Here is a 26,845-nt window from a genome sequence, read left to right on the forward strand (position 1 = left end):
AACTATCTCCATCCCTCCGTGCACTCCTGGGTTCTTTTTGGTACAAAATATATGTATAAAAATAGACTCAGTTTCTCAGGATGATGGCTGAATCGGCCACCTCTTCCAGTCCAATGGAAAACAACAAGGATGCTTAACCAGATTACGCCTGGGGAAAATATCCATTCACTATACAAATACCGCAGGACTTTCCACATCGGAAACCCCTTAGAAAATGACAAGTGACAAACCTTTAATTGCCTGTCTGACACCCGGCTGAACATGCCAACCCATAGCAGCAAACTCAAAAAAATAAAAGGAATAAAAAAAAGGTAGAACTTGAATTCTAACGGTACAGAACCGGGGTCTGCACCAACCAAGGGTCTTCCAACCCCTGCTCACCAAAGACTCCGGTAAATTTCTCCCAGGATGTCTTTGGGAGACAAACCCCAGCGGGAACCGCGCACTCAGCTCCTCCAGTGCTGCTGGGAGAGCCGAGATCCCAGAACACCGAGTCAGAAAGAGGCTGGGGAAGAAATGTAGGGTGAGATGGCCAGAAAAAAAACATCCTGGGCTATCATTTTCACCATCGTTAGACCTTTGGAATTGAACCAGCTGGTGAGCAAAAGGCACAATAGCAAGTGGTGACAGCAGAGTCCTGTGCTGCTGGAGGGGACATGCCTGGGGAGGGCGGGTGATGGAGGGCCCTGGGATGCTGGGATCCACGTCCCCTCTGCCTGAGCAGGAGGCAGGAGCCAGGCCCCGCATGGAGAAACCCGTGGGAGCTGAGACAGAGGCTCTGGAGGGAGCAGCCAGCTCAGAGCTGCTGTGCAGCCAGCACGTCACCTGCCGCCACAGCTCATCTCCTGCCCCGCACTCTGGGCCCGGTACTCCCTGGAGCGTCTTCAGATGTTTCTGTCCCCCTTGGAGAAACCAATCCACACATCCTACTGCTGCAGGCAAGAGCACCCCTGCCAGGCCAGCTTCCCCTCCTCGGGGGCACTGCTCAGCAGGGCTCCGAGCAGCACGCAGCTGCGTGTCCCACCGGGGACCAGGACACCTCTCCCCGTCGGCGTCACCGTGTCCCCGCGGCCACCCCGCTTTGCATAGGCACCAACCCGCGGTGGGACCGGTGTCACAGACGAGGCTGAGATAAGGACGGTCCGAAAGGCACATTGTCGGTCGGTTTGGATTCGCAAAGGCCGAGTAGCAAACATTTGGTGTGTGGGTGAGAGCGCCACCGCCACGCTCCCGGCTTCCTCGGCTCCTCTCCCAAAGCACTCGTACCCCCGGCGCAGGGACACTGGTTTCTGCTGGCCAGTGCTTCCTTGGAGCTCGTTTGGCAAAGTTACAGTAGAAGGTAAACGGCACAGACTGTGACATTTTGGCATCACCTGAGAATGACCCCACTGGCAGCCGTGGCCGTGGGGGGCTGCTGCGTCGGGGGGCAGAGGTACCCGTGCCCCCAGTTTGGTCCGTGCATCCACACTCCCGTGTGTGAAGATGCCTGGGGCAAAGGGAAATGCTGCCCTGGTGCCAGGTCAGTCACCTGGTGTCCCCTAAGCAGTGACCTGCTGGCCAGGTGGAGGGACGTCTGAACCACGCAGGGGAGGGGCAGCCGCCGGCTGCTCATCGCCTCCCAGAAAAGGACTCAGCATCAACAGGACCGAAATGACCTCAAATGCTACTAAACTCTGCCTGAACTGCTGCTAATTTTGGCTTTCAAGAGAAATCTGCAGCTGCTGGGACAGCCAGGGGAAGGTGAACGGCAGCCCAGGTGCTCTGCTCCCTTGGGGAACAGCAGCTTGAGGTACTCACTGGCCTTAGCCCTTCTTTCTCCCCTGTCCTGTCCTTTCCCACCACTCCAGACCATGCAGATGGCCTTGCCCAGCTTTGGAGCATTCTGGAGAAAACCATGATCAGCGTGAGTCTCGCCCAGGGAGCAGCAGTCCTGGGTGTGCTGGCAGCCCCAGCTCCAAGCTGCCTGCTGCTGGAAGGGTTCACACGTTCTGTGAGGCTTAAAAAATATTCCCTGTGAGTGCCTGGAACCTGCTGAGCAGGAGGTGGAGGTGCTGGCAATGCCAGGGTGAGGCAGAGGAGTGGTGTGGGGCCTCCCTGGGCTGCCCAGAAATTCACGTTCCTCTGGAAGTCAAGTCACTGCAGAGAAGCTGGTGGATCCTCAAGGCAGGATTTCCCTCCAGCAGAAAGGAGACACTCTCCAAGAAAAAGCACCTCTGCCTGTTCTGTTAGTGGTATCTAGGACTTAACCTATCTTAGACTGGGGTTATTTCCCTCTCTCATGAAAAAAAAAAAATCCTTAAGAAAAAATGTAAACAATATTTCCCTATCAGCTGGAAACCCCAACAGAAACGTTGTGGGTTTCCCATCATTGGAAATGACCTTGCCCAGGGGGGTGGCTGGGCTGAGCATACCCTGAAAAACCCCCGAATGCCGCTGCCCCCCGCAGCCTCGAGGGCTGGGAGCAGCAGCTGCCTCATTTGGATTGACTTGCAGTTCCCCACGGCTCATAGATCCACAGGAAGCCCAGAAGGGATTCTCCCAGTCCTCTCCCAGGTCCAAGACTGTCCCAGGGCAGCTCCACACCTCCTGTGGCCAGTGAGCTGCAGACCTGGGCATCTGCTGTTTCAAAGCAAGGAGACCTGAGCGCAGTGAAGCCTGGCTCAAAACTGGCCACCCTGACACCCCTGGCAGCACCGCTGTCCCCGCTCCTGGAGAATGGCATCGACCACCCCCACATGGGGCACGGCTCCAGAAGAGGATGGAGAGAAGCCAGGGAGGAAATCCAGGAGCCGCTGGCAGTTTGGAGTGGGTTTCACTGCGTTATTTGTCCAGCCTCTCCAGACACGACTTCCAGCAGGTCTCACGAGGGCTCTGCGTTCGCTTGAAGGAAAAAAACCCGATGGAAGAGCTGGGCAAAGGTGAGGGTGAGGCTGAAGGACCCTCTCCCTTCTTTTATGCTCCTGGGCTCAGTATTGCCGCAGGTTGAAAAACCCGACGCTGGTGGGGGACTCCTTGACCGTCACCGTGATCAGGTTAGCGGTGACATCGGTGACAAAGACGTGCTCAATCAGGCTGCGGGTGGGCTTCCAGTCCTGGCTGGTCTGGATGGAAACAGACATGTTCTGACCCACACCTGGGAGGGAAGACGAATCGCGGTCCGAATCCGAGCTGCTGTCCTCGCCCGTGCTCGCCTCTGACAGGGCGGAGGCTTTGCGGCTCTCCGCGGCCGCGTGCCCCTCTTGAGCGCCAGCTGAGCCACCTTTGGCCGAGTCCCTGTCACCTGCCCGCTGCGTCTGCTTCTTGCTCTTGCCACCGTCCCCCCCTGGGAGCGAGCCAGCGCCGGCGGCGCTCAGCCCGGCCCCGGCCGCGCCGCCCTTGGCGCCCGCAGAGCCCTTGGCCAGGGAGCCGCAGAGGTGCCGGGGGACGCTGCTCCCGCCGGCCACGCTCGGCCCGTTCTTGACGCTCTGCAGGTTCAGAGCCTGGAGGTTCAGCTCCTGGCTGGAGGCCGGCTGGAGGCCAGACCCAGACGAGCTCGATGGCGTCTTGCTGCCGTTGGGCAGCGCTTGGCCTCCGGCAGCAAACCCCGATTTCTGGTCCCCTCCGGCGCCGCTGCCGGAAGCCTTCGTGGTTTTGGGTCCCTGCACGCTCAGCCCCAGCTCCCCAGAGCCTTTCTGGCTCCTCATTTTCAAGTCCAGCCCTAAGCTGCCCTTACCGGCTGCCTGTGCCTTCAGCGCCAGCCTGCCCAGGGCCGAGCTCTCGGCTGCGGCCTGGCTGTGGGACATCCTGTTCATGTAGTGCACGATGGAGCTCTGCCAGCTGATGGCCTGGCTGGGGCTCGCCGAGCCGCCCTTCATCATGTTGGGCAGGTTTTCCACCGAGGACCCGCCCGAGCCGAGCCCGGCCAAGCCGCCCTGCGCATCCTTCAGCAGAGCCAGGCCCGAGCCCTGCGCGCTGTGCTGGGGCTGCAGCTTCCCCAGCGGCTTGGGGCCGCCCGCCACCTCCTTCCGGGACGTTTTCAGCACCTTTGTCAGGTTCACGGTCCTTCGAGCCGCCTTCTGCTCCGGGGGAAGAGGTTTCCGCCCACGCTTCTTCCTGGAAGCGTCTTTCATGTCGGGCTTGGCCACCAGGATCTGAGCTTTCTTCTGCGGCACCGGGTGCGTCTCCCTGCTGCGGGGGCCTCGCTTTGCTTCCAGATCGCTTTCGTCCTCTTCCTCGGAGGAGGAGGAAGAGGAGGACGTGGAGGAAGAGGAGCTACTCGACTTAGCTTTCGCTGGCATCTCTGGTTCCTGCAAAGAGACAGGGAGAGTTAACAGCGACGACCAAGGAACGGTGGTGGGCACTGCAAACCCCCCGGGGGCCTCAGGCACGCACAGGCCCTCTCTCCGTGCAGCTGATCTTCAGGGATCCAGCGGCTGACGGGATGAGGTGTGCGCTCGGGGCCACCCCCCAGCCCCGGTGCCTGCAAGGCCAGAGCCCCCCGAGCTGTCACAGCCACTGCTGGGACTCACCACGTGCTTCCTGGGCCTGCCCCGCGGCCGCTTGCCCCTCTTCCGGTTCTGCACTTCTTTTTCGTGTTCCCTGGAGGAAACGGGGATTAAGGACGATGTTTATGGGGAAGAAAAAAACGTCTGGGGGAACTGAGGCAGGCAGGCGGTGACCAGAGAGCATCCCTGTCTGCATCAGCAACACCCCTGCAGCCCCCAGCAGTCAGGGATGGACCATGGGTGTTACCCATCCTAAACCTGTGTCTTTTCCAATTCCTGGTGAGATTTGCCATTTTTCTGGCACAAGGGGATCAGGCAAAGGGAAGGATCTGCCCCCAGCCCTGCTAAACCTTGCTTTGGTTGTGCCCCTGCTGTGCTGAGCTTCCATGCTGAGTGTGGGAAAAGCAAAGGCATTCCCTGGAAGCTCGGTGAGGCCCCTCCTTGGCTGGACTCCTTCCACCCCTCCTGCTCTGGCCATGGTGGCCCAGGCTGGGCTGCAGGGTTTCAGGTCACTCTCTCCTAGTTCTGTTCAAATGGGGTGGTTTAGATGTGACACATCCAGCTGATTAAACACCATCCAGTCTGCGCTCAACACCAGACCCTGTTCTTGAGAAAAATGGATCCAGAAACCAGTTATAATCGAATCCTATCATAAACCTTAATGATTTTTATTATTATGAAGTCAAAATACTTGGCAGCACTATGTCTGTCACAGCCAGCTGGCAGCCCCTGTGCTCCGTGAGGGATTCCTGGGCTGCGGAAGGATTGCAGTTCCCAGCCCGGCTCCTGGCAGGAGCCATGGACCTGACAGGACAGATATCATTTTGTTCTGCCATCCAGGTTGTTCAGCCTGGAGAAGGCTCTAGGGAGACTCCAGAGCATCTCCAGGACTTAAAGAGGCTCCAAGAGAGCTGGAGAGGGACTTTGGACAAGGCCTGGAGAGCCAGGACACAGGGAACGGCTTCCAACTGACAGAGGGCAGGGTTAGATGGGTTATGGAGAAGAAATCCTTCCCTGTGAGGGGGGTCAGGCCCTGGCAGAGGGTGCCCAGACCAACTGTGGCTGCCCCAACCATGGAAATGTCTAAAGCCCGGTTGGGCAGGACTTGGAGCAACGTGGGATGGTGGAAGTGATGGGGTGGATGGGAAGAGCTTTAGGATCCCTCCTAATCCAAACCACTCTCTCTGATTTTCTCCCAGCTATTATTTCCCTCATCCCAGAGCTTCCCCCTCCACAGGTTTGCTTTAACGTCTCACAAGCCCAGACACCATTCCCACCCTCCCAGGGGTCTGTGGCTGCCCCCGGGCACAGCCAAGATCCCTGAGCCCGGATGGGGCCCGGGAGGTCCCGGTCTGTGCCGGGCACCGCCGCGTTCCCCCGGTGCGCCCAGAGCGCTGCAGGGCCGCAACCCGCGGTTTGCCCGGCCGGGGCACAGCCGCGCCAGGTACAGCCGGACGGTGACTCCGGGGACAAACAAAAGAGCCTGGCCACAAAGGGCCCCGCCGGCTCCGCGCCGTTGTTTCCAACAACTTCCACCACACGTGCAGCCAATTAGAAGTTAATTGACTTTACAGTTTGCTCAGAAACGTTTAGCGTTCGCTCACTTCTTTTGGAAAGCCAGCAGCAGCCGGGGGTCCAGGATGTTCTCCTCAGGCTCCCAGCTGTTGTGCCTGCAACAGAGGACGCGGACCGGGTGAGAGCGGGGGGCCGGGCCCCTCCCTCGCCGCTCCGGCACCGGGGGCTTCCCCCGAGGACACCGGGGCTGGCACGAAGCGGGGCATGCCCGTACCGGGGGCCGGCACAGCCGGGGGGCGGGCGGGGGAGAGGGCCCGGGGGAGGGAGATCGGGAAGGGGGCGGCCGCGCCGCCGCGGGGCGAGGCGAGCCCCGCGCATCCCGGGGGAGCTCCGGTTTCAGCAGAGCGGGCGAGGGCCGGCACGGCCGGGGGGTGCGGCCACCGCGGGGGGGTTGGACCGAGCCGGGGTGGGGGGGGGGAGCGGAGCCCCACGCGGCGGCGGGGAGGGCCCGGCCGCGGCCGCGCTTATTTGTAAACAAAAGGAGCGGCAGGACCCAAACAAAAGCGGCCGGGCGGGCGGTACCCGCGCCCCGCGCCGCGCCCCGCTCCGCTCCGCGTGGTTCCGCGACCCGCGCAGCCCGCACCGCGCCCCGCTCCGCGCCCCGCGCCGCCCCGCTCACTTGGAGGACCAGCCTCGCCACTTGACCAGGTACTCCAGCTTGCCCTGCGGAGAGAGACGGGGAGAGGCGCGTTAGCGGCGGCGGGGGCCGCGGAGCGGCGCGGAGGGGCGCGGGCGCGGCGGGTCCCACCTTGCGGAGCCGCTTGCTGAGGATGCACTCGGCGGCGAAGACCTGCTCTCCCACGCTGCTCAGCTCCTCCATGGCCCCGGCCCCGCGCACGCCCCCGCGCACTCGCACACAAGGGGAGCCCCCGGGCGCGCCCCCGACGGCGGCCGCGCGCGCTCCGACCCCCCCAGATCCGCGCGCGCCCCCCGGCACAATACGGCGGAGGGGCGGGGTGGGGGTCCCCAAATTCCCCGCCGGCCAATGGGGAGCGGGGGGCGGGGCGATCCGGCGTGGGGGGTGGGGGGAGGCATTGTCTGTGCGCGACCCCTCCTCTTCCTCCCGCGCGGGGGCGGCCGCCGCGCTGCCCGGCCGGAGCGGGGACAATGGGGTGGCCCGGCCCGGGGCTTTGTTTCCCCGGGTGGCGCGGGGGGCTTCCCCGGCCGGCCCCGCGGGGGATCCCCCCCGGTGCGACCCCGCCAGGGGTTCCTGCCGCCAGGACCCGGGCCCCGAGTCCCCCGCACGGGGTCCCTCCTGGGGACAAAGCACCCTGGGGCTGGGGCAGCCAGCGCCGGTCCCCGCCGGGCCGGAACAGGCGGCAGCAGCGCCGGCACGTTTCGGTCCTAAAACAGTTGATCGTAACAGAATAAAAGGTTTCCCGCGGGGGGGAGGGGGGGGGTAGGACCGGTCGCGACCCTCTCGCGGAGCCGGCTCGCCGCTCGGTACCGCCCGGCCCGCGATCCCTCCCGAGCCGCGCTACCGGGGGTGCGGCGGCACCGAGCGCGCCGGCACCGCACGCAGCGAGGCGTGCAGGGCTGCGTGAGGAGCTGCTGCACGGCGGTTGTGCGCTGTGGGCGTGGAAGGATGAAATATGGTGCTTTACAGGCATGGAAGAAGATGAGTCAGCACCTCAGGGAGTTCTCCTCCGCGGGCCCGGAGCCTGCCGTTAGCCGTGCGGGAGCCGCAGGGATATGAATTGCCGTCGCCCCGGCGCCTGGGGGCCCGCGGTGTGCAGGGACTGAGCGGGAGCCGGACGGGCCATGGGGTGTCCTGCGTGGGGCCTCGCCCGCACCCCGGGCACTGCCGTCTCCGGTAAGCGATGCCGGGTTCAGCCGTGCCGGGTTTAGCCGTGCCGGGTTTAGAAACGCGTTTGGAGCCGCAGCGGGTGCGTTGGGCTGTCCCCGCTGCGGGGGGAATGTCACCACGGGGGACCCTGTGTGTGATGAGGGAATGAGAAGCCGGACGCTTTGCCAGGGAGTGGGGCTGACTCGGGCGCTGCGGGATGGGGACGTGCCCGGGCCGCCGGGGCGATGCCAGGGGCTTGTCCTGGGTCGGGCGCCGTCACCTTTCATTGTTTTCTTTGAGGATTACCGCGGCCGTTCGCTGACGGGAAGAGCTGTAGGAGCAATTTTTTTTATAGCCGAAGGTGACACAGAATTGTAACACAGCGCCGCACTTTTTGTTTGAGTTCATCTGCCTGCTGCCGGCTCGGCTCTTTGTGTGCGACACCTCTTAGATTTTAGAGAGAGCCCCGTGTGCCCTCCCATGGCTGCGTGCCCGAGCCGTGCACAGACACCCCGGCAGCCCGGCGGTGTGGGTGCGGCCCGCGGGGTGAGCAGCCCCGGGGGCTCTCATGCTCTCCTGGCTGCGGGGATTCGGCTCCGAGAGATGAAATGAGCCCTGATTCGGGTGATGCCCGGTGAGCTGCCCTCCCAGCCGCCCCTCAGCGCTGCTGTTCCTGTGCTTCCCACCAGGATGCCGGGCTAGGGTCGCTGTTCCCGGGGCCGAGAAGGGAAGGCCGGGTGAGTGGGGGGGCTCCATCCGCTCTCTGCCGAGCTGGCGAGGGGCTGGGGGTCAGATGTGGGAGCAGCTCTTGACATTTCTGTCTCTTTAGGGACCACAGCGTTTGTGGGGCTGTGCCATCAGCATTGTCCCTGCTCCCTCGTGGGGACTCTGAACGATCCCTCATGCTGCTCAGCCCCCCTGCCACATGTCCTGTTCCTGCTGAGGGTGAAAAGGACCGTGCCGCTCCCCGGGATGGAAATCTCCTTTTTCCTCCCAGGGGTTTACTAAAAACTGGTCCTGGGCAGCCCCATGCCGTGGGCTCCGTGCTTTCTGTCCCTGGCAGAGTGGGCTGTCCCCAGGGTCTCTGGGATGTTCTGTTTCTCCAGAGACCATCGCAGCTCCGGAGCTTCCCTGGGCATTGCTGGCAGTCGCCGCAGGGGCTGGCCCAGCTCGGGTAGGACGAGATGAACCCTGCTGCTGCCAAAGCTGTGGCTCCACCTGTGAGTGCCTTTTTGGGGAACTCAGTGTTTCCCGTCCCCGACAGGACCTTCACCTTTCTGGAGAAGCTCAGGAACATGCATGGAATAACTTGGCCCCACGCTCCCACCCAGCAAAGTGACACCAGGGCCACTAAATTCACCAATCACCGTGAAAACGATCGTCATCTTAAACACGAGGGTCAGACCCCTGAACTAATCTGATGGAACATGATTTTGTAGCTTTTCCCAAGTACACCAGGCATCCCAGGAATGCTGTGCGTCCTGTGTTATGTCTGTAGCAGGGGCTGTCAGGCTGAACTGGGCGTTTGGTGTTGAAGGAAGGGATGGGGAACCGAGTCCTCTTTTCCTGTTGAGGGGAAAAGGGCCGTGCTGCTCCCTGGGCTGGAAATCTGTGTTCTGTACCCAGGGCTTTACTGGGAGCTACTTCTGGTCACCCCTGAGCTGCTGGGGGCTCTGGGCTTTCTGCCCATCCCGTTGGGCTGGAGCAAGGAGCCCCGGCCCGGGGGGTGCAGAGTGGGGGTCGGGGTGCAGGGTGGGGGTCAAGGTGCAGGGTGAGGATCGACGCCGTGGGTTTTGGGGCCCCTGGCCTCTGTTTTGGGGCTGGGCCCCCCCAGAGCAGGTGCATTGCGGGGGTGCCCCGGCGCGGCGGGACCCCCGCGGCAGCGGCGCGGGGCTGCCTGGGGAGGTGCGGGATGTCCCTGACTTCAGGGGACGAGCCCGGGGAACAGCCGGGCCATGGTGGCCATGTTTGCTGTGGGCAAATGGTGGCTGTTTTCCCCAAGGCGCCGGCCAATCGAAGCACAGAGATCTGCATATCATTTGGGTACCGCAGCCGGGAATGCAGCTGTGCGGCGCCCAGGGTGGGGTGGCCAGGGACCGCGCCGTGCCTGGGCCCTGTGCGGGAGTCGGGGGGACGCGTGGTGCCACCCCCAGACCCGGCATTCCGGGAGGCCGCGGTGTCCCCGCGCACCGTGTGCCGTAAATAAATACGTGTCCTCGTATGTTTGTTGTTATGTTCCCATCCCGGAGCGCTTGGGACCCCTGGGCAGCGAGCAGCTTCCCAGTGCAGCAAAAAGAAAAGGAAGCAAATGGTGTGGAAATGCATGGCAAATTGGGATGCAATACACAGCGGGGCTCTCCCTGCTGCGTGACCCCCAGCCCGGGGAGGGGGGCGGTGGGGAATGAATTACGTGGGGATGGGAGGGCGGGAGGAGGCGCGGGGATCAGGCAGCGGCTGTGTCCGGGCAAGGCCAGACCGGGCTTTGGCCTCTGTCATCGGGAAATGTTGGCTGAAAATGTCCCGCATCGCCGGTGCATGACGTGTGAGGAGCAAGGGGAAGGGCTGGGAAAGGCTCAAAGGACGTGCAAAATTCGGCAGTTTGGGGTTTGCCCTGGAAGAGGCCGGGCTAGAGACGGCTCCTGGGCGGGGGAGCAGGAGCCGGTTTCGGTTCCGTGTCCGTGGGGTTAAAGCTCGCACGCACAGCGGGGAGGATCCGTCCCATCTCTCTGGCCTGGGACGTGGAAGCGTCCGTCAGCCCGGGGCTCGTAGTCAGGGGCAGGAGGGGAGGGTGAGGTTTGGGTGTGTGGCGTGAGTCTCCGGGGCGTCCCTCGGAGCATCCCTGCGCCTCGTGGTGCAGCCAGAGCTGCAGTGGGCGCTGGGGAGGCAGCCGCGGGTGTCCCTCAGGACCGAGGAGCAGATCCCTCCAGCGGGGCGCTGAGTGCTGTGCGGGGGGCTGGTGGCTTTGGGGCGATGCTCCGGGCCGGGGTTTTACCGTGAGCCGCGTCCCCCGCCCGCGCCGGGAGCTCGGGGGCGCTGAGCACGGCTCGGGAGCCCTCGGCCGCCGGCTGCCGGTACTGCACGGGGACAGCGGGACAGCGGGACAGCGGCAGGGCAGGAGGCAGCGGGAGATGGGTACGGCGGGATGGAGGAACAGGACCAGGTTTGGGGCCAGGGAGGGGATCCCCCAGCTCAGGAGCACAGGGCTCGGAGGATGATCCGTGCTGGAGCTGCGGCTGCGTCAAGTACCTTCGGCCACACCGGGTGGGGACGGCCACACCGAGGTGTGGGGTGTGCCTCATGGCAAACCCTGTGACCGGAGGGCAGTGGAAACCTTCCTTCAGGGATGTGTCAGGATCCAGCCTTTCTCCAGGATGGGCCTTTCCTCACCATGGGTCTTTCTGGCTGCTGGTTGAGTCAGGAACTCAATTCCTGCTCCCAGCTGAGAAGAAATAAGCTCTCAGATGAGGATTTGTGTCAGGAGGTTGGTCACTACAAACTCCATGGTTTGTAGTGTTCACATGATGGTTTTCATGTTCCCTATGTGGGTCTGGGAACCAGACTGGGACCAGCCCTATGAGAACTGTGGCTCCTCAGTACTTAAATTCTTATGAAAGAGAGAGAGAGTGGCATTTTAAAGGGGCAGAGAGTGATAGGACAGGGAAGTGGTTTTAATCTTCAGAGATGAGATATTTAGTTTAAGTGTTAGGAGGAAATCCTTCCCCGTGAGGGTGGGCAGGCCCTGGCACAGGGTGCCCAGAGCAGCTGTGGCTGCCCCTGGATCCCTGGCAGTGCCCAAGGCCAGGTTGGACAGGGCTTGGAGCAGCCTGGGACAGCAGGAGGTGTCCCTGCCATGGCAGGGGTGGCACAGGATGGGCTTTAAGGTCCCTTCCAACCCAAACCATTCCGTGGGTTTGTCATCCTGCCCTGTAGCTGATGGCACCCTGGGCATGAGGGCAGTCAGAGGCTGGTACCAGAGGGTTCTGAGCTCTGCAGGCTCTGCCAGGACCTCCAGGACACCAACTTCCCTGCAGAGCTGGCTGCCCCTGCCTGCAGAGTGTGCATGGCTGTGCCGAGCTGCACGGGGAGCCCCAAGGTCACCAGCAGGACAACCGGGGAGGTTTCTGTGCGCTCTTATCATTAATATCAATTTCAATGGCGCGCACAGCGCTGGCCACGCTCCCCTTTCAGAGCCTCCCTGCTGCTGCTGCCGCCCTGACCCCCACCCCAGCACAGTTTCAAGCCAAACATTTTCTTCCTGTTTTTCTGAGGGTGCGGCTCTTGTTTCATCTCGTTGGGTGAAGCCGATGCAGTGAGCGAGTCTCTATGGCAACAGATGTTTATCGAGCCCCTGAGATGAGGCACAGGGTTGGGGAAAGGCACCATGGCATCTGGGAGGGGTCTGGGGGTGCAGGAACGCCACGCTGGAAGGGCTGGAAGGGCTGGAAGGGGGGCTGCTGGGTGGGAGGTGTCCTGCTCCCTGTCCCCTAAGCCCCAGGCTGGCTGAAGGACCCTGGGCTGCTTCCTGCAGAGGGAGGTTTGGGTTTGTACCGGGGCTTTTGCCTCAGCCCTGCTGTGGAGGGCCTGGCACAACCGGCCCAGGCTCTGCCAGCCCCCGGCTCAGGAATCTCAGGGCTGTTTGCAGTGAGCTGGGGGGTCCCTGGCACTGCCACATTCCCTGTCTCTCCAAATACATCACCGCCCCTCCCAGAGCTCCGGGAGCTGACTCGGCTGCAGCTGGGGTGGGTCTCAGCAGTTCTGTCACGGAGCAGTGCAGCCAGGCCCATCCTGGCTGCAGGTTCGCTGCTCAGGGGTGCATAGGTGGCATTTCCCGGATTTATCCACGGCCACAAAGCACAGGAAGACACGCAGGATGGCTCCGAGGCTCCCGGGTGGGGGGTGCTGTGGGCAGCCCTGCACCGTGGCCAGCAGAGCCAAGTGGGGCCCCGGCAGGTCCAGGCTGGGCGTGTCCGCCCTGGCGGGGCCGGGTGCCTTTCCCAGGAGGCTCCCAGCGCTCTCAGAACAAAGTTTTAATTCGGTTAGATACTCTGTAAGGATCAGCTGTCCCTGCTCCAAACCCACCGGAGCCGTTCTGCCTCCCGCATTTGGGGTGCTGCAAACACGGGGTGACCGTGTCAGGCTGGGCATCAGTGCCACCTCCCATGGCAGTGCGTCCTGGCGTCACCCCAAAGCTTGGGGGCATCTCCCCCGGGACTCAGTCATGCTGGAGGAGTGTGGGTCAGTAATTCAGAGAGGTTTTGGGAATTCTGTCCGGTTCCTTGAGACAACCCTGGGACTGGATGTCTTTGTGAGCCATGGCCTTCCCCATCTTGCCGTGTGTTCTGGTGGAGATGCCTGGAGCTCGGGGGCTGCCGGGGCAGGAGAGCACAGTGCTGCTGGTGCCTGTTTCTGGTCTCTGCAGCCTGTAGGTGTCGGCTGGAGGTGCCAGGGAATCGGATCAGGAGTTACTCGTTCTGGTGGTTCTCTGGGCAAATTTGCACTGTGGAGGCAAATGACAAACTCTGGTCTTGCACCCGCACACAGCTGTGTGCAGAGCCACAAACAGTGAAGGATTCACCCTCCGTGGCTGCTGGTGCACGGTCCAGACCTGGCTGCACGCAGGGGACAGAGGGGACAGCGCAGGGGGCAGTGGCAGGGTCCAAGAGGGTGCCCACCCCTTCTCTTCTGCCCGGCCCATGCCCTGGCAGGTGTCGATGCTGACCCGGGGCAGGAAAAGCACAGAGTCCTGTCTGAGGCGTGAAGCCCCTGCTGTGTCCCGCAGGGAGCGGTTTTGGGGGGGGCTCCAAACCCGGGGAGATCAGGCCCAAACAGGAGCACCTGTTTGCCTGGGCAAGAATCCTCCTGGGGGTCCTTGGGGTCGGTTACCTGGTGGTGCTTAGAAAACTCCTCCCCAGCATCCCAGAACGACAGCGAGCCCCAGCACCAGCGGCAGCGTCTTGGCGGGATGGAGAGAAGGACCCGAACCTGCCGTGCGGAGAGCGGGGTGAGTGCCAGCCCTGCCGCGGTGACTGTCACCTCCCCCGGGCCGGGAGCAGCTCCGCCCCGCTGCCGGGGGCGCGGTCACCTCTGCCCGGTTCCCGAGCGCGGGGGCCGGGGCCGGGCGGGCGCGGCCCGGTGCCGGGAGCCGCGGGGAGGCGGCGGCGGCCGCCAGGTGTCGCTGTTCCCGCGGGAATCCCGGCGGAGCGGAGCGCTCCCGGTGCCATTGGCGCTCCCGGTGCGCTCCCGGTGCCATTGGCGCTCCCGGTGCGCTCCCGGTGCCGTTGGCGCTCCCGGTGCGCTCCCGGTGCCGTTGGCGCTCCCGGTGCGCTCCCGGTGCCATTGGCGCTCCCGGTGCGCTCCCGGTGCCATTGGCGCTCCTGGTGTGCTCCCGGTGCGCTCCTGGTGTGCTCCCGGTGCCATTGGCACTCCCGGTGCGCTCCCGGTGCCGCTCCTGGTGCCCATTGTCGTTCCCGGTACCGCTCCCCTGGTGCCCGCTGCCACTCCCACTGCCCCCCGTGACTCCCGTGCTCACCGTTGCTGTCGTCGCTGTCGTTGCTGTCGTTGTCCGTGGGTCCGAGCAGCATGGGCTTGGTGACCTCCAGAGAGCCGTCGTGGGGCTCGGGGGTGATGCCCAGCAGCTCGCAGAGGAGGGCGTAGACATTGACGCTTTCGAAGGGCTCCACCACCAGCCCCTTCTTGAAGGCCGGTCCCACGGCACGGAAGATGGTTTTCATGTTCATGGCCTCATTGTCGAAACCGTGTTCCCCTTTATTGAACTGCACCTTGTACCTCTGGAGGGGAGAGCAGGACCGTGAGCACCCCAGCCCCTCTGACCCCGCACGCCCCTGCCTCTCCCACCTCTGCGCCACCTTCGGCAGCTGCGGGGTTCGGTGGCCTGGTCGGCTCCTTTCGGTTTGGGAAGTTGATCTGCTGGTGTTAAACTCTGCAGAAGCTGGAGGTGCCTCCAGACACTGCACTCAAGCAATTACATCCTGCAAGTTCCCCCCCTAAATGTCGGCACATCCAAATTTTGTTGTACTGAGGAGCGTCCAATGGGAAGCTGCCTGCTGGCCTTGATGCTGGTCCTTCCCTTAAGTCAGGCTGGGAGAGGATCCTGCAATGGATATTCTGCATTCATGCAACTCCTGCTCCAGGCTTTCTGGATACTTTCTCTTCTCAACAGCAGAGAAGGTCTTTACACAAAGAGCTGGAGTTTAAATCTGTATGTATGGAGACCAGTTAGCAGAAAGGGCTAAAGCTGGGCGGGTGCTGTGGGGCTGTGAGAGGCACAGGAGTGAGAGGCACATCCCAAAGGACAGCAGGATACGCCTGAGCGTGCACCTTACCCCATGGATCACGTAGCCTGGATCGCTGTATAACAAAAGTGGGGTGATCCGGGAATGGTTGGCGTAGTGGAATCTTTTTGGAAACTCTTCTTTCTTGTAAACGTGCAGTTTTGGGTGGGCGTTTTTCAGAACTGAGTACACGTGCTCTAATTTCCCTTCTTTTGGCACCATGAGTCCGTTTGGCCCATAATCTAAGAGTTCGAAGTCGAGGTCTTTGAATGTGAAGTTGTTGATGGTTCCGATGTGGATCTCGTTGCTTTTTATGACGGTCTCCATGCCGTGGTCAGACGTGATGATGAGGTTGAGGTTTGACTCCAGGCCGCTTTCCCGGATGCGCTGCCTCAAGTAACCGACGGTTCTGTCCACCTGCTTGATCATGTTTTTCCTCTGTGTGGATTCAGGGCCAAACTTGTGTCCCGCGGAGTCCGGCTCCCCAAAGTAGAGCGTGATGAAGTCGAGGTTCTCCACTGTGAACCATTCCATGACGGTGTCGATGCTCTGCCGCCAGTTGGTTTCGTTGCTGTAGTTGAACAATGCGGGTTCCACCAACTTCATGTACACTTCTTCCCCTCGGTATTTCGCTTTGGTTCCAGGGAAGTGGATGGAGCCTGTCTTCAAACCCTGTGGGTGGAGGCATTCCATAAACTCACCTGAACTCTCTCAGCAGCATCCTTCCATCTGCCAGTGCAGCCACCTCCTAACACGATTAGTTCATGCAGTCCCCAATGTCTACCTCTGCCTCTAATGAGGTTTTCTTGCTCGTTGCCAATTAAAAGTGATTAATTGAAAGCACTGCCCTCACACCTGGTTCTTCACTGTGTTTTAACACCAGTTAAAACTTTGGAACCAGTGACCCATTTGCACTTTGCATGGACCCTCTGGCTCTTGACCATCAAGGCATTGAGGTGCGCTTTATTGAAGTCGGAGGAGCCAGTTTGGCAGGTGAATGTGGGCAAAGGTCTTGGGCTGGGTTTCGTGTCCTGCCTCAAAGCCAGATCCAAAGCCTGCTGTGCTTGCTGCCGTTCCCAGGGGAGAAGGGAGTGGCCCCAGCTGCCCTGGATGTGCCTCGGGTGTGTGGAGCTCCCAGGCTCAGGATGTTCCCTGAGGAGCTGGCTGAGGCTTCCTTAAACAGGAACAGGATAACCTCCTTTATTAATGTCTTAATAAAGCTGAAATGCATCTATTATTTTTTGCTATTTTTAGTAGAATGATCATAATTATTCCTGCCAGTGTCTGGGGGTTTGTTTTTTGCTGGTCTAATTAGCCTGACGTTCTCAGGGAGGCTGGGAACTCACGGCCACTAGGGATCGTGGCTTGCCTGTAGCTGTTCTGGGAGTGTGGCAGGTTGGGTGGGAGTGTGGCAGGTTGGGTGGGTCAGTGGCAGGTTGGGTGGGTCTGTGGCAGGTTGGGTGGGTCTATGGCAGGTTGGGTGGGTCAGTGGCAGGTTGGGTGGGTCTGTGGCAGGTTGGGTGGTCAGTGGCAGGTTGGGTGGGTCAGTGGCAGGTTGGGTGGGTCTGTGGCAGGTTGGGTGGGTCAGTGGCAGGCTGGATGGGTCTGTGGCAGGCTGGGTGGGTCTATGGCAGGTTGGGTGGGTCTGTGGCAGGTTGGATGGGTCTGTGGCAGGCTGGATGGTCAGTGGCAGGTTGGATGGTCAGTGGCAGGTTGGATGGTCAGTGGCAGGTTGGATGGGTCAGTGGCAGGTTGGATGGTCAGTGGCAGGTTGGGTGGGTCAGTGGCAGGTTGGGTGGGTCAGTGGCAGGTTGGGTGGGTCTGTGGCAGGTTGGATGGGTCAGTGGCAGGTTGGGTGGGTCTGTGCAGGGTCTGTGCGTGACAGGAGGTGCCACACTTGCCTGTCTCTGGGCAGTGATCCAGATGGGGAGGCTGCCGTTGTCCCACCAGCTGCTTATGCCTTGTGTGGTGTAGTAGGGCAGCCTCCAGCCTGTTTTGGTGTCAAACCACATGTTGTGGATCACGCCGTGGTTCTCCAGGTACCGCCCTGTGGGAGGGATGAGAGGAGGGGTGAGCCAGGCTGTGCTGGGGGTCTCGCTCCCACACTGGGTGCAGGGCTGGCGTTGGGCAGAGGGGACCTTTGGCCTCCCCTTCTTCTTTGCCCCTTCCTACCCTTGCCCTCTGCCGTGTGGGGTCCCGGGGCAGGGAGGGAGGTGCTGCGGAGGGGCTGCTTCCCGTGTGGGTTAGTTGGTGTCTGGTGGGTCTCACCTGGCCCCAGCCAGGCACTGGCACCACCTGCAGTTGCTGCTGCCCTCTGGGCACGGGCAGGTTCCCCTTCCCCTGTTTTTATCTAATCACGTGGTGTTCCACTGCTGTCGCTCACAGTCTGCGAGGTCGGTGAGCGGGGTTTCCGTTAGGAGGGAGAGATGCACTTTGACTCCTGCATTTTGTGCTATTTTTGTTATTCTGGTCCCGAAGACTGCGCAGTCCCTTCTGCGTGATATCCCCATCCTCCCCCGTATTGACGCTGCCTCCCTGCTTTTGCCCATCAGCAGATTTCATTAGCATGCTCCACTCTTTTATGCCAAGGTTATTAATTAAAATCTTAAATAAGATTGGCTCCAAAATCGATTCTTCAGGAATTCCCCTGGTGCCCTCCCTCCGGCTTGACAATCTCCTCTCAGCATCCACTCTGTCCTCTTCCCGTAGCCTCTCACTTCCCCACGTTACAGATTTTGAACTAATCTTCATCTTCTCCATCTTAACTAATGATTTCCCATGTGTCACTGTATCAAATGCACTACTGAAGTCCAGAAAAATTAAATTTAGAGCATCTCCCTTGTTTAAAAAATAATTTACCTTATCAAAGGAGGCTATTGAATTGGTCTGGCGCTATTTACCTTTGATAAATACAGGTTCAGTTTGTGGAATCCCAGAACGGTTTGAGTTGGGAGGGACCTTTAAAACCATCCCATTCCACCTCTCTGCCATGGGCACGGACACCTTCCACCAGACCAGGCTGACTCCAAGCCCCGTCCAGCCTGGCCTTGGCCAGGGGTGGGGCCATCTGGGAAATCCGTGCCTCACCACCCTCCCATGGAAGGAATTCTTTGTATCTTCTTTAGATCTACCATTTCTGCATCTGCTGCCTTGCCTGCTCTAAAGCCGCGTGCGCTGCTGGCTCTGGGTTCCTCCTGGCCCCGTGTGTGTCTGTGACCCTCCGCCCTTCCCCAGCCCGCGCGGGGCACTCACCGGTCAGCAGCGTGAAGTGGCAGGGGCTGGTCAGGGTGATGAAGGGGGGGGTCATGTACTTGGCCTTCACCCCGTCCGCAGCCATCCTGTCCAGGTTGGGGGTGTCCACGTCCTGGTCGTAGTTCCACCGGAAGCCGTCAAAGGACACCAGGAGGAGTTTGCTGCGGTTGGGCGCCTGCTGCAGGGGGATGCATCTTCCTAAGGACAGGGCAGCAAAGAGGAGCCCCAGGGACAGGAGCATCTTCATGCCCTTGAACTGGAATGGCCCAGGTGTCTGGAGAGCTCTCATTAATACCTGCAGGATGGGACTAAGTTCGGTTTTTATCTAATCTCGCAGGTCGGGTGTGTGGTTTTGGCCAGCATTTGGTATCAAAACAAGTGTCTCTTGTTTGTCTCTCTGCTGATTATCTTAAAGCTCCTTCTGGGTCGAACACCAGATCTGCGTCTTCCCTCAGCGGTGCTGGTGCTGTTTTGGTGTGTGAACAGGGAGGTTCCTGGTGTGCTGGGAGGCTGGGAACCCGCCTGCACAGCCCCCGTCCCTCTCAGCCCTTCGTGGTGTCCTTTCCCCACTCCTGGCTCGCGGTGCCCTGCTCTGTGGTCACCAGTTCAGCCTTAGAGGGCAGCTCACGCCCCAGGGCTGCTTGTCCACCTTGAGATGGAGGCTCAGAGGCCCAGGGAGGAGCTTGGATTTACCCACGGTTTTCCAGTGTGGCTTTGCTGAGCTGCTCACTGGAGGAGGAGGCTCTTCCTTGGATCCTGACCATGCATCAACCCCTGGAGATGCTCCTGAGGGTGAGCCAAGCTCTGCAGCCCCCGTGTCCCATCAGCCCAGCTCCCATGTGCTCTGCTGCTCACCACCGGTGACCCTCACCCACTCCTGTACTGCTGAGCTTCGCCGTATCAGCGTCCCATCGTATCAATATCTGCTGGTTTATGGCTTCTCTGGGGTTTAATCTTTGCTGACGACCCATTTCTCAGAAAAAACGGAGTTTAAGGCTTTTGTAGAGTTATGTAACAGAGGTTGCCTTGGTTCCCTGGGCTCTGAGCTCACAACCTTTATGTCTTTGCTGATCTCCCTCTGCTCAGGTTGCAGATTTATTCCTTGGTGCTTTGCTTCCTAATTGCCTGCCACCCTCTCCCCACCAAGCAGAGCGGTCTCCACTGGCTTTCCCAGCCTTCTCTGGGGTCATTCCTTGGTGTTTCTCCCCAAGACTGAGCTGGGTAGACAAGTCTTAGGGACATGGGTTTGTTCTTGCTGGATGGAATGACAGCTGGATGGAATGACATCCCAAGTATTCCCACCTGGATGGGTTTGTCAGGATGTGTTGGTGTCTCTCCCACTGTGACGTGGGAGGAGACTGCAAGAGGTCCAAGTGATCCCACCAGGGACCCCAGGGCTGACACCAGCTGGGAGTGCAGCCTTAGGCACTTGCAGGTAGTGGAAATGCAGGTGTGGATGCTGCCCTGAGCCCCCCGCCCTGCGATCCGTGCCCTGAGCCAGCCCTTCTGCTAGCGGAGGGCATGGAGTGGGTGCTGCACTAACGGCACCCCAGCGCTTGTGTCTGCCAGCCCAGCACTCCCCTCCCTCAGCTCAGGGTGCCTCTCTGCCAGCCCAGCACTGATGGTTACTCAAGGAACTATTTTTTATCTGCATGTGCTGCCCTGGGTTCAAAATTGTCCTTCAGCGAGGGCTGAGCCTCCTGGCAGCACCGAGGGTTTAAAGGGCTCATGATAAAGATGTTATCACTTGCCAAGCTCAGGGAAAGTCCTAAATATTCAGTGTGCTGTTCTGAGATGGGTCACCAAGTCCCTGTGCCGCTGCTGACAGCATGGGGAAGGTCCTGATAAGGTATCGTGTTCATCGCTCCTCTGGGAGGGAGGAGACGAGCGAGGAGGAAGCACTGCACCTATCTCTGAGGAATATTTGATGCCAGGAGTGTCTCAAGGCCCATTTTGATATCAGTATCTGAGGAACACGAGGCACAGATAAAGAACATCACCTTTGGCCACGCTGCCTGGGGACACTGTGAGCTCCAGCTAAAAGGGCTGATTTTGCACTAACAACGCCCCAGGCGCTGGTTCCGTGTGCAGGTGTGCCCAGGGGGCCCTGGCTGCTGTCCCTGTCCCTGCTCAGCATCCTCTGGAGCACCAGATCCGTGTTGGCAGCACCAATCCTGCATCCTTGGAAACGCTCCTGAGAACAGGCAGGGAGCTGCAGGGCCACCACAAGCTGTCAGCCCTGTCCCTGCAAAGGCCTGCTGGGGCTGACACCGTCCATCCTGCGCTCGTGCGCCAATTAGCTCTGTGAAGGCTAATGAAGGGGCTAAAAACAGAGAACGTGAGCCCAGAGAAATCTCCTGCCGGTGGAACTGTCCTGCTTGGGGTCCCAGCCTGTTTCCAGCCTTTGCAAAAAGTGATGTGCCCATGGGCAAACCTGCGGCTCCCTGTGGCCTGCGGATGCACGGGCAGTGCTGGGGCGAGCGGCTGCTGAGCACCAAGGACTGGAGAAGCTCCAAAACTTCTGTGTGGCTGCAGCCCGATGCTGCCCCATGAGCAGAACCAGGAATGCTGTGGGGGTCTGGGTGACCCTGGGGGGAGGAGTGAGGAGCTGCTGAGGGTGGGATGTACCCAGGCAGGTGTGTGGTGTGCTGGGTGTGCAGGAGGAGCAGGGCGGCACTGCCAGGGTGTTGTACGGGATCGGGATCAGGGCAGCACTGCCAGGGCCTTGTACAGAGCTGGGATCAGGGCAGCGCTGCCAGGGTGTTTTACAGAACCAGGAACAGGTCAGTACTGCCAGGGTGTTGTACAGGATCAGGATCAGGGCAGCACTGCCAGGGTGTTGTACAGAACCGGGAACAGCCCTGGACTTGGCCGGAGCCCTGAAGCAGATGGAGGGAGGAAGGTGCTCCAGCCAAGCTGCTTGGAAGGAAGAAAAGAGGAAGGAGGTGGGAAAAGAAGCTTTGAGTGCTGTGGGGGGCTCTTCAGGCAGGACCTGGCTGCCGGTACCTGCAGGCAGGAGTTTGAGCCTTAGCCCCGAGAAGCTGCTGCCTTGGTGCCCGCGGGAGCTGTGGGGTGTCCCGGCAGGTCTGTTCCCAGAGCTGGGCTCACTCTCCGGTGGGGAGGGGGATGAAGAGACCCCCGAAATGGCCCCCGCGGGGCCGCGGCACTCGGCGAGGAACCAGCTACGGGCCGAGGGGCTCGGGGCTCGGAGCGACCCCGGGAGAGACCCCGGGAGCGACCCCGGGAGAGACCCCCGACCCCCCGAGCGTCCGGGCCGGCAGGGGGCGCTGCGCGGCCGCGGCGGGGGCGAGGGAGGGCGGGATGGAGCGGGGATGGAGAGGGGATGGAGCGGGGATAGAGAGGGAATGGAGAGGGGATGGAGAGGGGATGGAGCGGGGATGGAGAGGGGATGGAGAGGGGATGGACAGGGAATGGAGCGGGGATAGAGAGGGGATGGAGCGGGGATGGAGCGGGGATGGAGCGGGGATGGAGAGGGGATGGAGCGGGGATGGAGAGGGGATGGAGAGGGAATGGAGCGGGGATGGAGCGGGGATGGAGAGGGAATGGAGAGGGGATGGAGAGGGGATGGAGCGGGGATAGAGAGGGGATGGAGAGGGGATGGAGAGGGGATGGAGAGGGGATGGAGAGGGGATGGAGAGGGGATGGAGCGGGGATGGAGCGGGGATGGAGAGGGGATGGAGAGGGGATGGAGCGGGGATGGAGCGGGGATGGAGCGGGGATGGAGAGGGGATGGAGCTGGGATGGAGCAGGGATGGAGAGGGAATGGAGAGGGGATGGAGAGGGAATGGAGCAGGGATAGAGAGGGGATGGAGAGGGGATAGACAGGGGATGGACAGGGGATGGAACGGGGAAAGGAGCCAGGAATGGAGCTGGGATGGAGCAGGGAAAGGAGCCAGGGAAGGAGCCGGGGATGGAGCCTGTGTCCAGAGCAACAGGAGGGCCGGGAGCACCTGCTGGGATCAGAGGTGGGATTTCACCCCACTGGGAGAAGGGAGCCCACCCGGCAGGGATCTCAGGGCGCAGCTGCTTTCCTTCCCCTCGCAGGCGTGCACTGAAGCTGTGCCTCGAGCATCGCCCCGGGCCGGAACGCTCTGGGCCAGCTCTGCTCCCGTGCCTGCTCGTGCTGCTCCTCCCCGCTGCCCCGGGCTGATCGGGCTCTGGCCATGAGTGTCGGCGACTGTGGGAAGGGACTAGCAGGGGTCAGGACTGAGGGCCACAGCCCTGGAGCACGGAGCCGGCACTCGGCGCTGGGGTCGGGCTGGCTGCAGGAGCGGGGGCTCTCATCTCCAAGGCTGAGTCACTGGCAGCGTTGTCAGAAGCCCGGAGGTTGTGCTCTCACCTGCTGTCTGCCTCCCCCAGTGCTGAATTTGCTCACGGGTTGAAAATCAAGACTCTCTTGAGGAAGCCCCGCGTGGGGGCTCGGCCGGGAGGCTCCAGGCACGCCGGGTCAGGGACACCGGGACACCGCTCAGGGCCTGGGCAAAGCCTGACTCAGCAGCAGCTCCGCTTACCTGGGCTGGGGAGCCCCTCCTCGCGAGGGTGAACTGCTCCTCGCTGAGGGGGCTCCTCCCCTGCGGAGCTCCTTGGGGAGTGGCGTGACCAGCACGCGAGGTGAGCAGAGGACAGGAGGATGGGAGCAGGGAGGAGAGCTCTGTCCCTGGATGATGAGGAGGGGCTGCGGTGCCATTCCCTGGTCACTGCTACTGAATCCTCCTGGTGATTCCTGGGGCTCAGCCCGGGGCTCCTCAGCAGCTCGTGGCCTGGGCTCCTCTTTCTGCTCCTTGGTGGGTCTGAGCCCTGTGGAGCAGTGCAGGGTCAGCCTTGTGGCTGCAGCCTGGCTCTGCTCTGCACCTGGGACCCTTCCTCTGCAGCCTGGTTAATCCCGGCATCGACCGCCCCGTCTGGGCCTGCGGCTCTTCCTCAGCTTTCTTAGCTAATGGCTGTGTCTGCCTCCCATTGATCCCCAGCTGCAGAGCTCATTGATTAAGTGCATTTCTTATTACACTTAATGGTATTTTACTCCTCTCTGTGCTTCCCTCGTGCCAGCTGCTCACCCTGCGCCTGCCGGGAGGAGAATTCCTCTGCCCAGAGAAACCCTTCTCCATGCTGGCCCTGCTCTCCCTGCCCCAGCCACCTCCCTGGCTGCCCTTTCTCCTGCTCTCCCTGCCTGCCTCTTCCTCCTGGGCCAGGGCAGTGCTCTCTGCCCGTTCTTTGCTCCCATGCAGGGCTGATTTTCTCCCATGCGGTTCCCGCAAGTGGCACAGCCCTGCCAGGGTGAGAGGCACTGCCCAAGGCCCTGTGCTCTCCCCTCACCGACACCTCCACCCTCACCACATGCTCCTTGCTCCGTGCCTCACCTCCTTTCAACTCTCTTGCATGCATCATTCAAAAGCCATAACATTATTTGGCATAAAATATTTACTTAACTGAGCTTTTTGCAAATATTCCCCTCCATTATTTTTCCTCCTTTTGGGAGCAGACACTGTTTCTCCTGTGCTCTCAAATGGCTTCTCTTAAATAATACAACAAGAACACATGAACACCCAGTTAGCCTTTTTCTTTCTCCTGAAATACCCATAAATGTGAGAGTGTCACCAGTCCATTAGGGACACACCAGGACTGTGCTCGGGAGCACCCAGGCCCTGCCTGTGGAATCACCTCATGCTGGGCATGGGACAGGCAGGGGAGGTGCTTCGGGAGAGAGCAGAAATACAGGAGAAGGTCTGACACGATGCAGAGTATTAATATTAATTTGAAAATGTTCCTTTCGGAAGGGACAGCTGACGCTTGGCAGAGAGAGTGCAGGAATGAGCGGTCCCAGCCCGATCCCCACAAGGATGCTGGGACAAATGCTTGAGAGAAAATTCCCTCCAGCAGGGAATTGGCTGGTTCTGGGGAGACCAGCCTGGGGCACGGGGTGCCAAGACACGTGCTCTTGTGGGCAGCAGGGTGGGCAGATCCTAAAGAAGGGGGTGTGGAGTGTTAGGAGCCCCTGGAGCCATCCCATCTGGAGGGGCTCAGCGGGTCTCTGCTGTCCTGGGCAAAGGCTCGTGGCGCGCTTGGGCTTTTGCTTCCGTTTTCCTCTGACAAGGGGGAGCGGTGTTGAGCTGAAAGAGAGCAGCTTTGGGTTAGGTGTTGGACGAAACTTCCCTGTGAGGGTGGTGAGGCTCCTGGGGGCAGGAGCTGGGCAGCAGGGATGGAGCCGGGGAGCTCTGACCTGCGGCTGAGCGCGCACAGCGCTGCTGCTCCGTCATTCCCCCTCCCTCGGGACCCGGCTCTGAGCGTCCCTGGCTGTGCCCGGGGCTGGGCTGGCCGCGGTCACCCCGGCTTGGGACGTGCCTCTGTGCCACCGAGCGCCGTTTAAGCGTTCCGTGTTCCAGCCAAGCAAACGGCCTTTTCCCTGTAATGCTGGAAAATCCCCGCTCCTGCCGAGCCGTTCATTGATTTCCCTTCGCGGCGCTCCCGCCCGTGGCTCTGCTGACACTCGCTCTCCCTGCCCGCGCTCCCGTCAGCGCCTGCGACAGCCAGATCCTGAAATTATTGATAAACACTCATCGGGGCTGGAGCCTGGGAAATTGCCAGCAACCCCAGCGGGTTTCTCTCTTGCCAGCATCATTTTTCTTGATGACAGCATGTTCCGAACTTTGGCAGGGAGGGGACAGGGCTTCCTGGTAACTTTTTTTTCTTGTTTGTTTTATGCATTGGTAGTTTTAAAAGATCCCTTGCAAAGAGCAGAGTGGAGACCCTGGGGAGCAAATGCCTGTGATTATCTGTGTTCTCCACCCAGCCCCACAGAGAGCTGCGCTGGGCTGGATTCTGCTCAGAGCTCTGCTCTCACAGGTCAGCCCTGCTCCTCCATCCCACTCAGTGCCTCTCCAGGCTCAGGAATTCTTGATTCCAACCTCAGGGATTCCTGTTTCAGGTCCTCTGCTCCTGCAGGCTGTTACCCTGTGCCGGATGGCCAAGGACATCAGGCTGGCTGGTGTGGGCACAGCAGCAGCAGGACACCCCTGTCCAGAGGCAGGACAGTCCTCATCACCCTGGAGCCCGACTCTGCAGTGCCAGAGGGTGAAAAGCTCCTCTCACACCTCCCTGAGCTGGCTGCCGATCCCGCAGCCCCTGGGAGCCGTGCCGGGTGGTGCTGGCGCTCTGTCCCAGCTCACAGCTCACACAGATGTGTGTGGCACCTTGCGCCTCTCGCTGGGGCTCCTTCTGGAGCTCGGAGCATCTTCCTCTCCGCGAGTTCTGCTAATTAGTGGGAGGTTGTGGATCAGGAACAGGGGGAAGTGTCCTTCCGTGGTTCTGGCACTAGAAATAATTGAGCCATTTTTCACCTATGGCCAATCCAGTTCTGTCCACATCTTGATTTTTCTCCTAATAGCCGGGGGTGCTGTTACAGCCATTGGATTCACAGCCACGTCCAGAGCTTTTCTGTGAACGCCTGGATTTTGCACTCTCTTGCTAATTGCTCGCTGGTTTCTTCTTAGTTTGTGCTTCAGCTGCTCCGGGGAGGAGCTCATTTATCCCAAGCTGTGTTTGCCGCTGTGCCGATGTTCCCCAGCCCCTGGTGGGGCCGTGGCTGCAGGACACTGGGCATCGGAGACCCGGGCACCTCGGGCACTGTGGGGCGCCTCCGGAGCGCGATCCGGCGCAGCCCGGCGCTCCCACACGGCAAACCTGTTGTCACAGGAATCGGGAAGCCAGCGGTCCGTGCAGCAGAGTCGGGAGGTGGCTGGGGCTCCGGGGGTCCCCGCTGTCCCCCGCGGTGCCAGGGCCGTGCCCGTGCCGTGCTTTGCCGTGCCAGCGGCCGGCCCGGCTGGGAGAGTGAAGATGTTCACGGCAAACTGAAAGGTGTGATTTATCAGTGCTGCTCCCCAGAGGCTCAGGGCCTGTCAGGCACCAAAAAATCCCATCCATCACAGCGGGGGAGTGAGCTGCCTTTTATTTATTTATCTATCTATTTATTTATTTATTTATTTATTTATTTATTTATTTATTTATTTATTTTCTTGGTGTGTTTTTTGGCCATTTTATTTCTCTGTGGGTGCCGGAGCTGCGAGGGGGAGCAGTGTCAAAGGCAGCCCCAGCATGGGGTAGGGATGGATGGTGCCACTCTCCTTCCATGCATTATGGAAACCTCTCCCCTCTGCTGTGCTTTTGGGGGCTGCAGCCTCTCTGAGGTCTCCAGACTGTGCACAAAGAAGGGGTTCAGCCGTCCCCCCAAGCTTCTCCCCCTGTCCCCTGTCTGTCCCCGTCTGTCTGTACACATGTGTGTACATCCCTGTGCAGGTTTGATTGTTTGCTTCTTTATAACATTTTCTTTTCCCGATGTTTATGGGCCATGGGATTGGAAGTGAAGCATCTACTTAATTGCTGTCAGGCAAGGAGACGGGTTATAAAGTTGCCAAGGGAAAAAATAGCTCACTCTGGGGTAG

The 26,845-nt window shown here is 60.8% G+C and overlaps 2 protein-coding genes across 2 annotated transcripts; both read right to left on the reverse strand.

Moving 5' to 3' along the window:
* Positions 1–2,964: 2,964 nt before the first annotated feature.
* Positions 2,965–6,937, reverse strand: CBX2 (chromobox 2). The gene is made up of 5 exons (XM_040081607.2): positions 6,808–6,937; positions 6,679–6,722; positions 6,089–6,154; positions 4,509–4,578; positions 2,965–4,286 (listed from the first exon to the last, which is right to left on the reverse strand). The coding sequence occupies exons 1-5, from the start codon at positions 6,877–6,879 to the stop codon at positions 2,967–2,969; spliced, it is 1,572 nt and encodes a 523-aa protein (XP_039937541.1). The 5' UTR covers positions 6,880–6,937; the 3' UTR covers positions 2,965–2,966.
* Positions 6,938–13,738: 6,801 nt separating this feature from the next.
* On the reverse strand, positions 13,739–18,636 carry ENPP7 (ectonucleotide pyrophosphatase/phosphodiesterase 7). The gene is made up of 5 exons (XM_040082045.2): positions 18,390–18,636; positions 17,039–17,184; positions 15,189–15,809; positions 14,375–14,633; positions 13,739–13,827 (listed from the first exon to the last, which is right to left on the reverse strand). Exons 1-5 carry the CDS (start codon positions 18,634–18,636, stop codon positions 13,739–13,741), a joined length of 1,362 nt encoding a protein of 453 aa, XP_039937979.2.
* Between the last annotated feature and the right edge of the window lie 8,209 nt (positions 18,637–26,845).

Source organism: Hirundo rustica, chromosome 18 (genome assembly GCF_015227805.2).
Source record: "Hirundo rustica isolate bHirRus1 chromosome 18, bHirRus1.pri.v3, whole genome shotgun sequence".
Taxonomy (NCBI): domain Eukaryota; kingdom Metazoa; phylum Chordata; class Aves; order Passeriformes; family Hirundinidae; genus Hirundo; species Hirundo rustica.

Excerpts from the sequence above, each read along its gene's own strand:
- CBX2 (XM_040081607.2), bottom strand. The coding sequence starts at position 6,879 with ATGGAGGAGCTGAGCAGCGTGGGAGAGCAGGTCTTCGCCGCCGAGTGC. Across the intron at positions 6,723-6,807 it reads TCAGCAAGCGGCTCCGCAAG|GGCAAGCTGGAGTACCTGGT; the intron begins GTGGGACCCGCC and ends CTCTCTCCGCAG. Across the intron at positions 4,579-6,088 it reads CTGCTGGCTTTCCAAAAGAA|GGAACACGAAAAAGAAGTGC; the intron begins GTGAGCGAACGC and ends CGTTTCCTCCAG.
- ENPP7 (XM_040082045.2), bottom strand. The coding sequence starts at position 18,636 with ATGAAGATGCTCCTGTCCCTGGGGCTCCTCTTTGCTGCCCTGTCCTTA. Across the intron at positions 17,185-18,389 it reads CCACTTCACGCTGCTGACCG|GGCGGTACCTGGAGAACCAC; the intron begins GTGAGTGCCCCG and ends TCCCTCCCACAG. Across the intron at positions 15,810-17,038 it reads GGATCACTGCCCAGAGACAG|GGTTTGAAGACAGGCTCCAT; the intron begins GCAAGTGTGGCA and ends CTCCACCCACAG.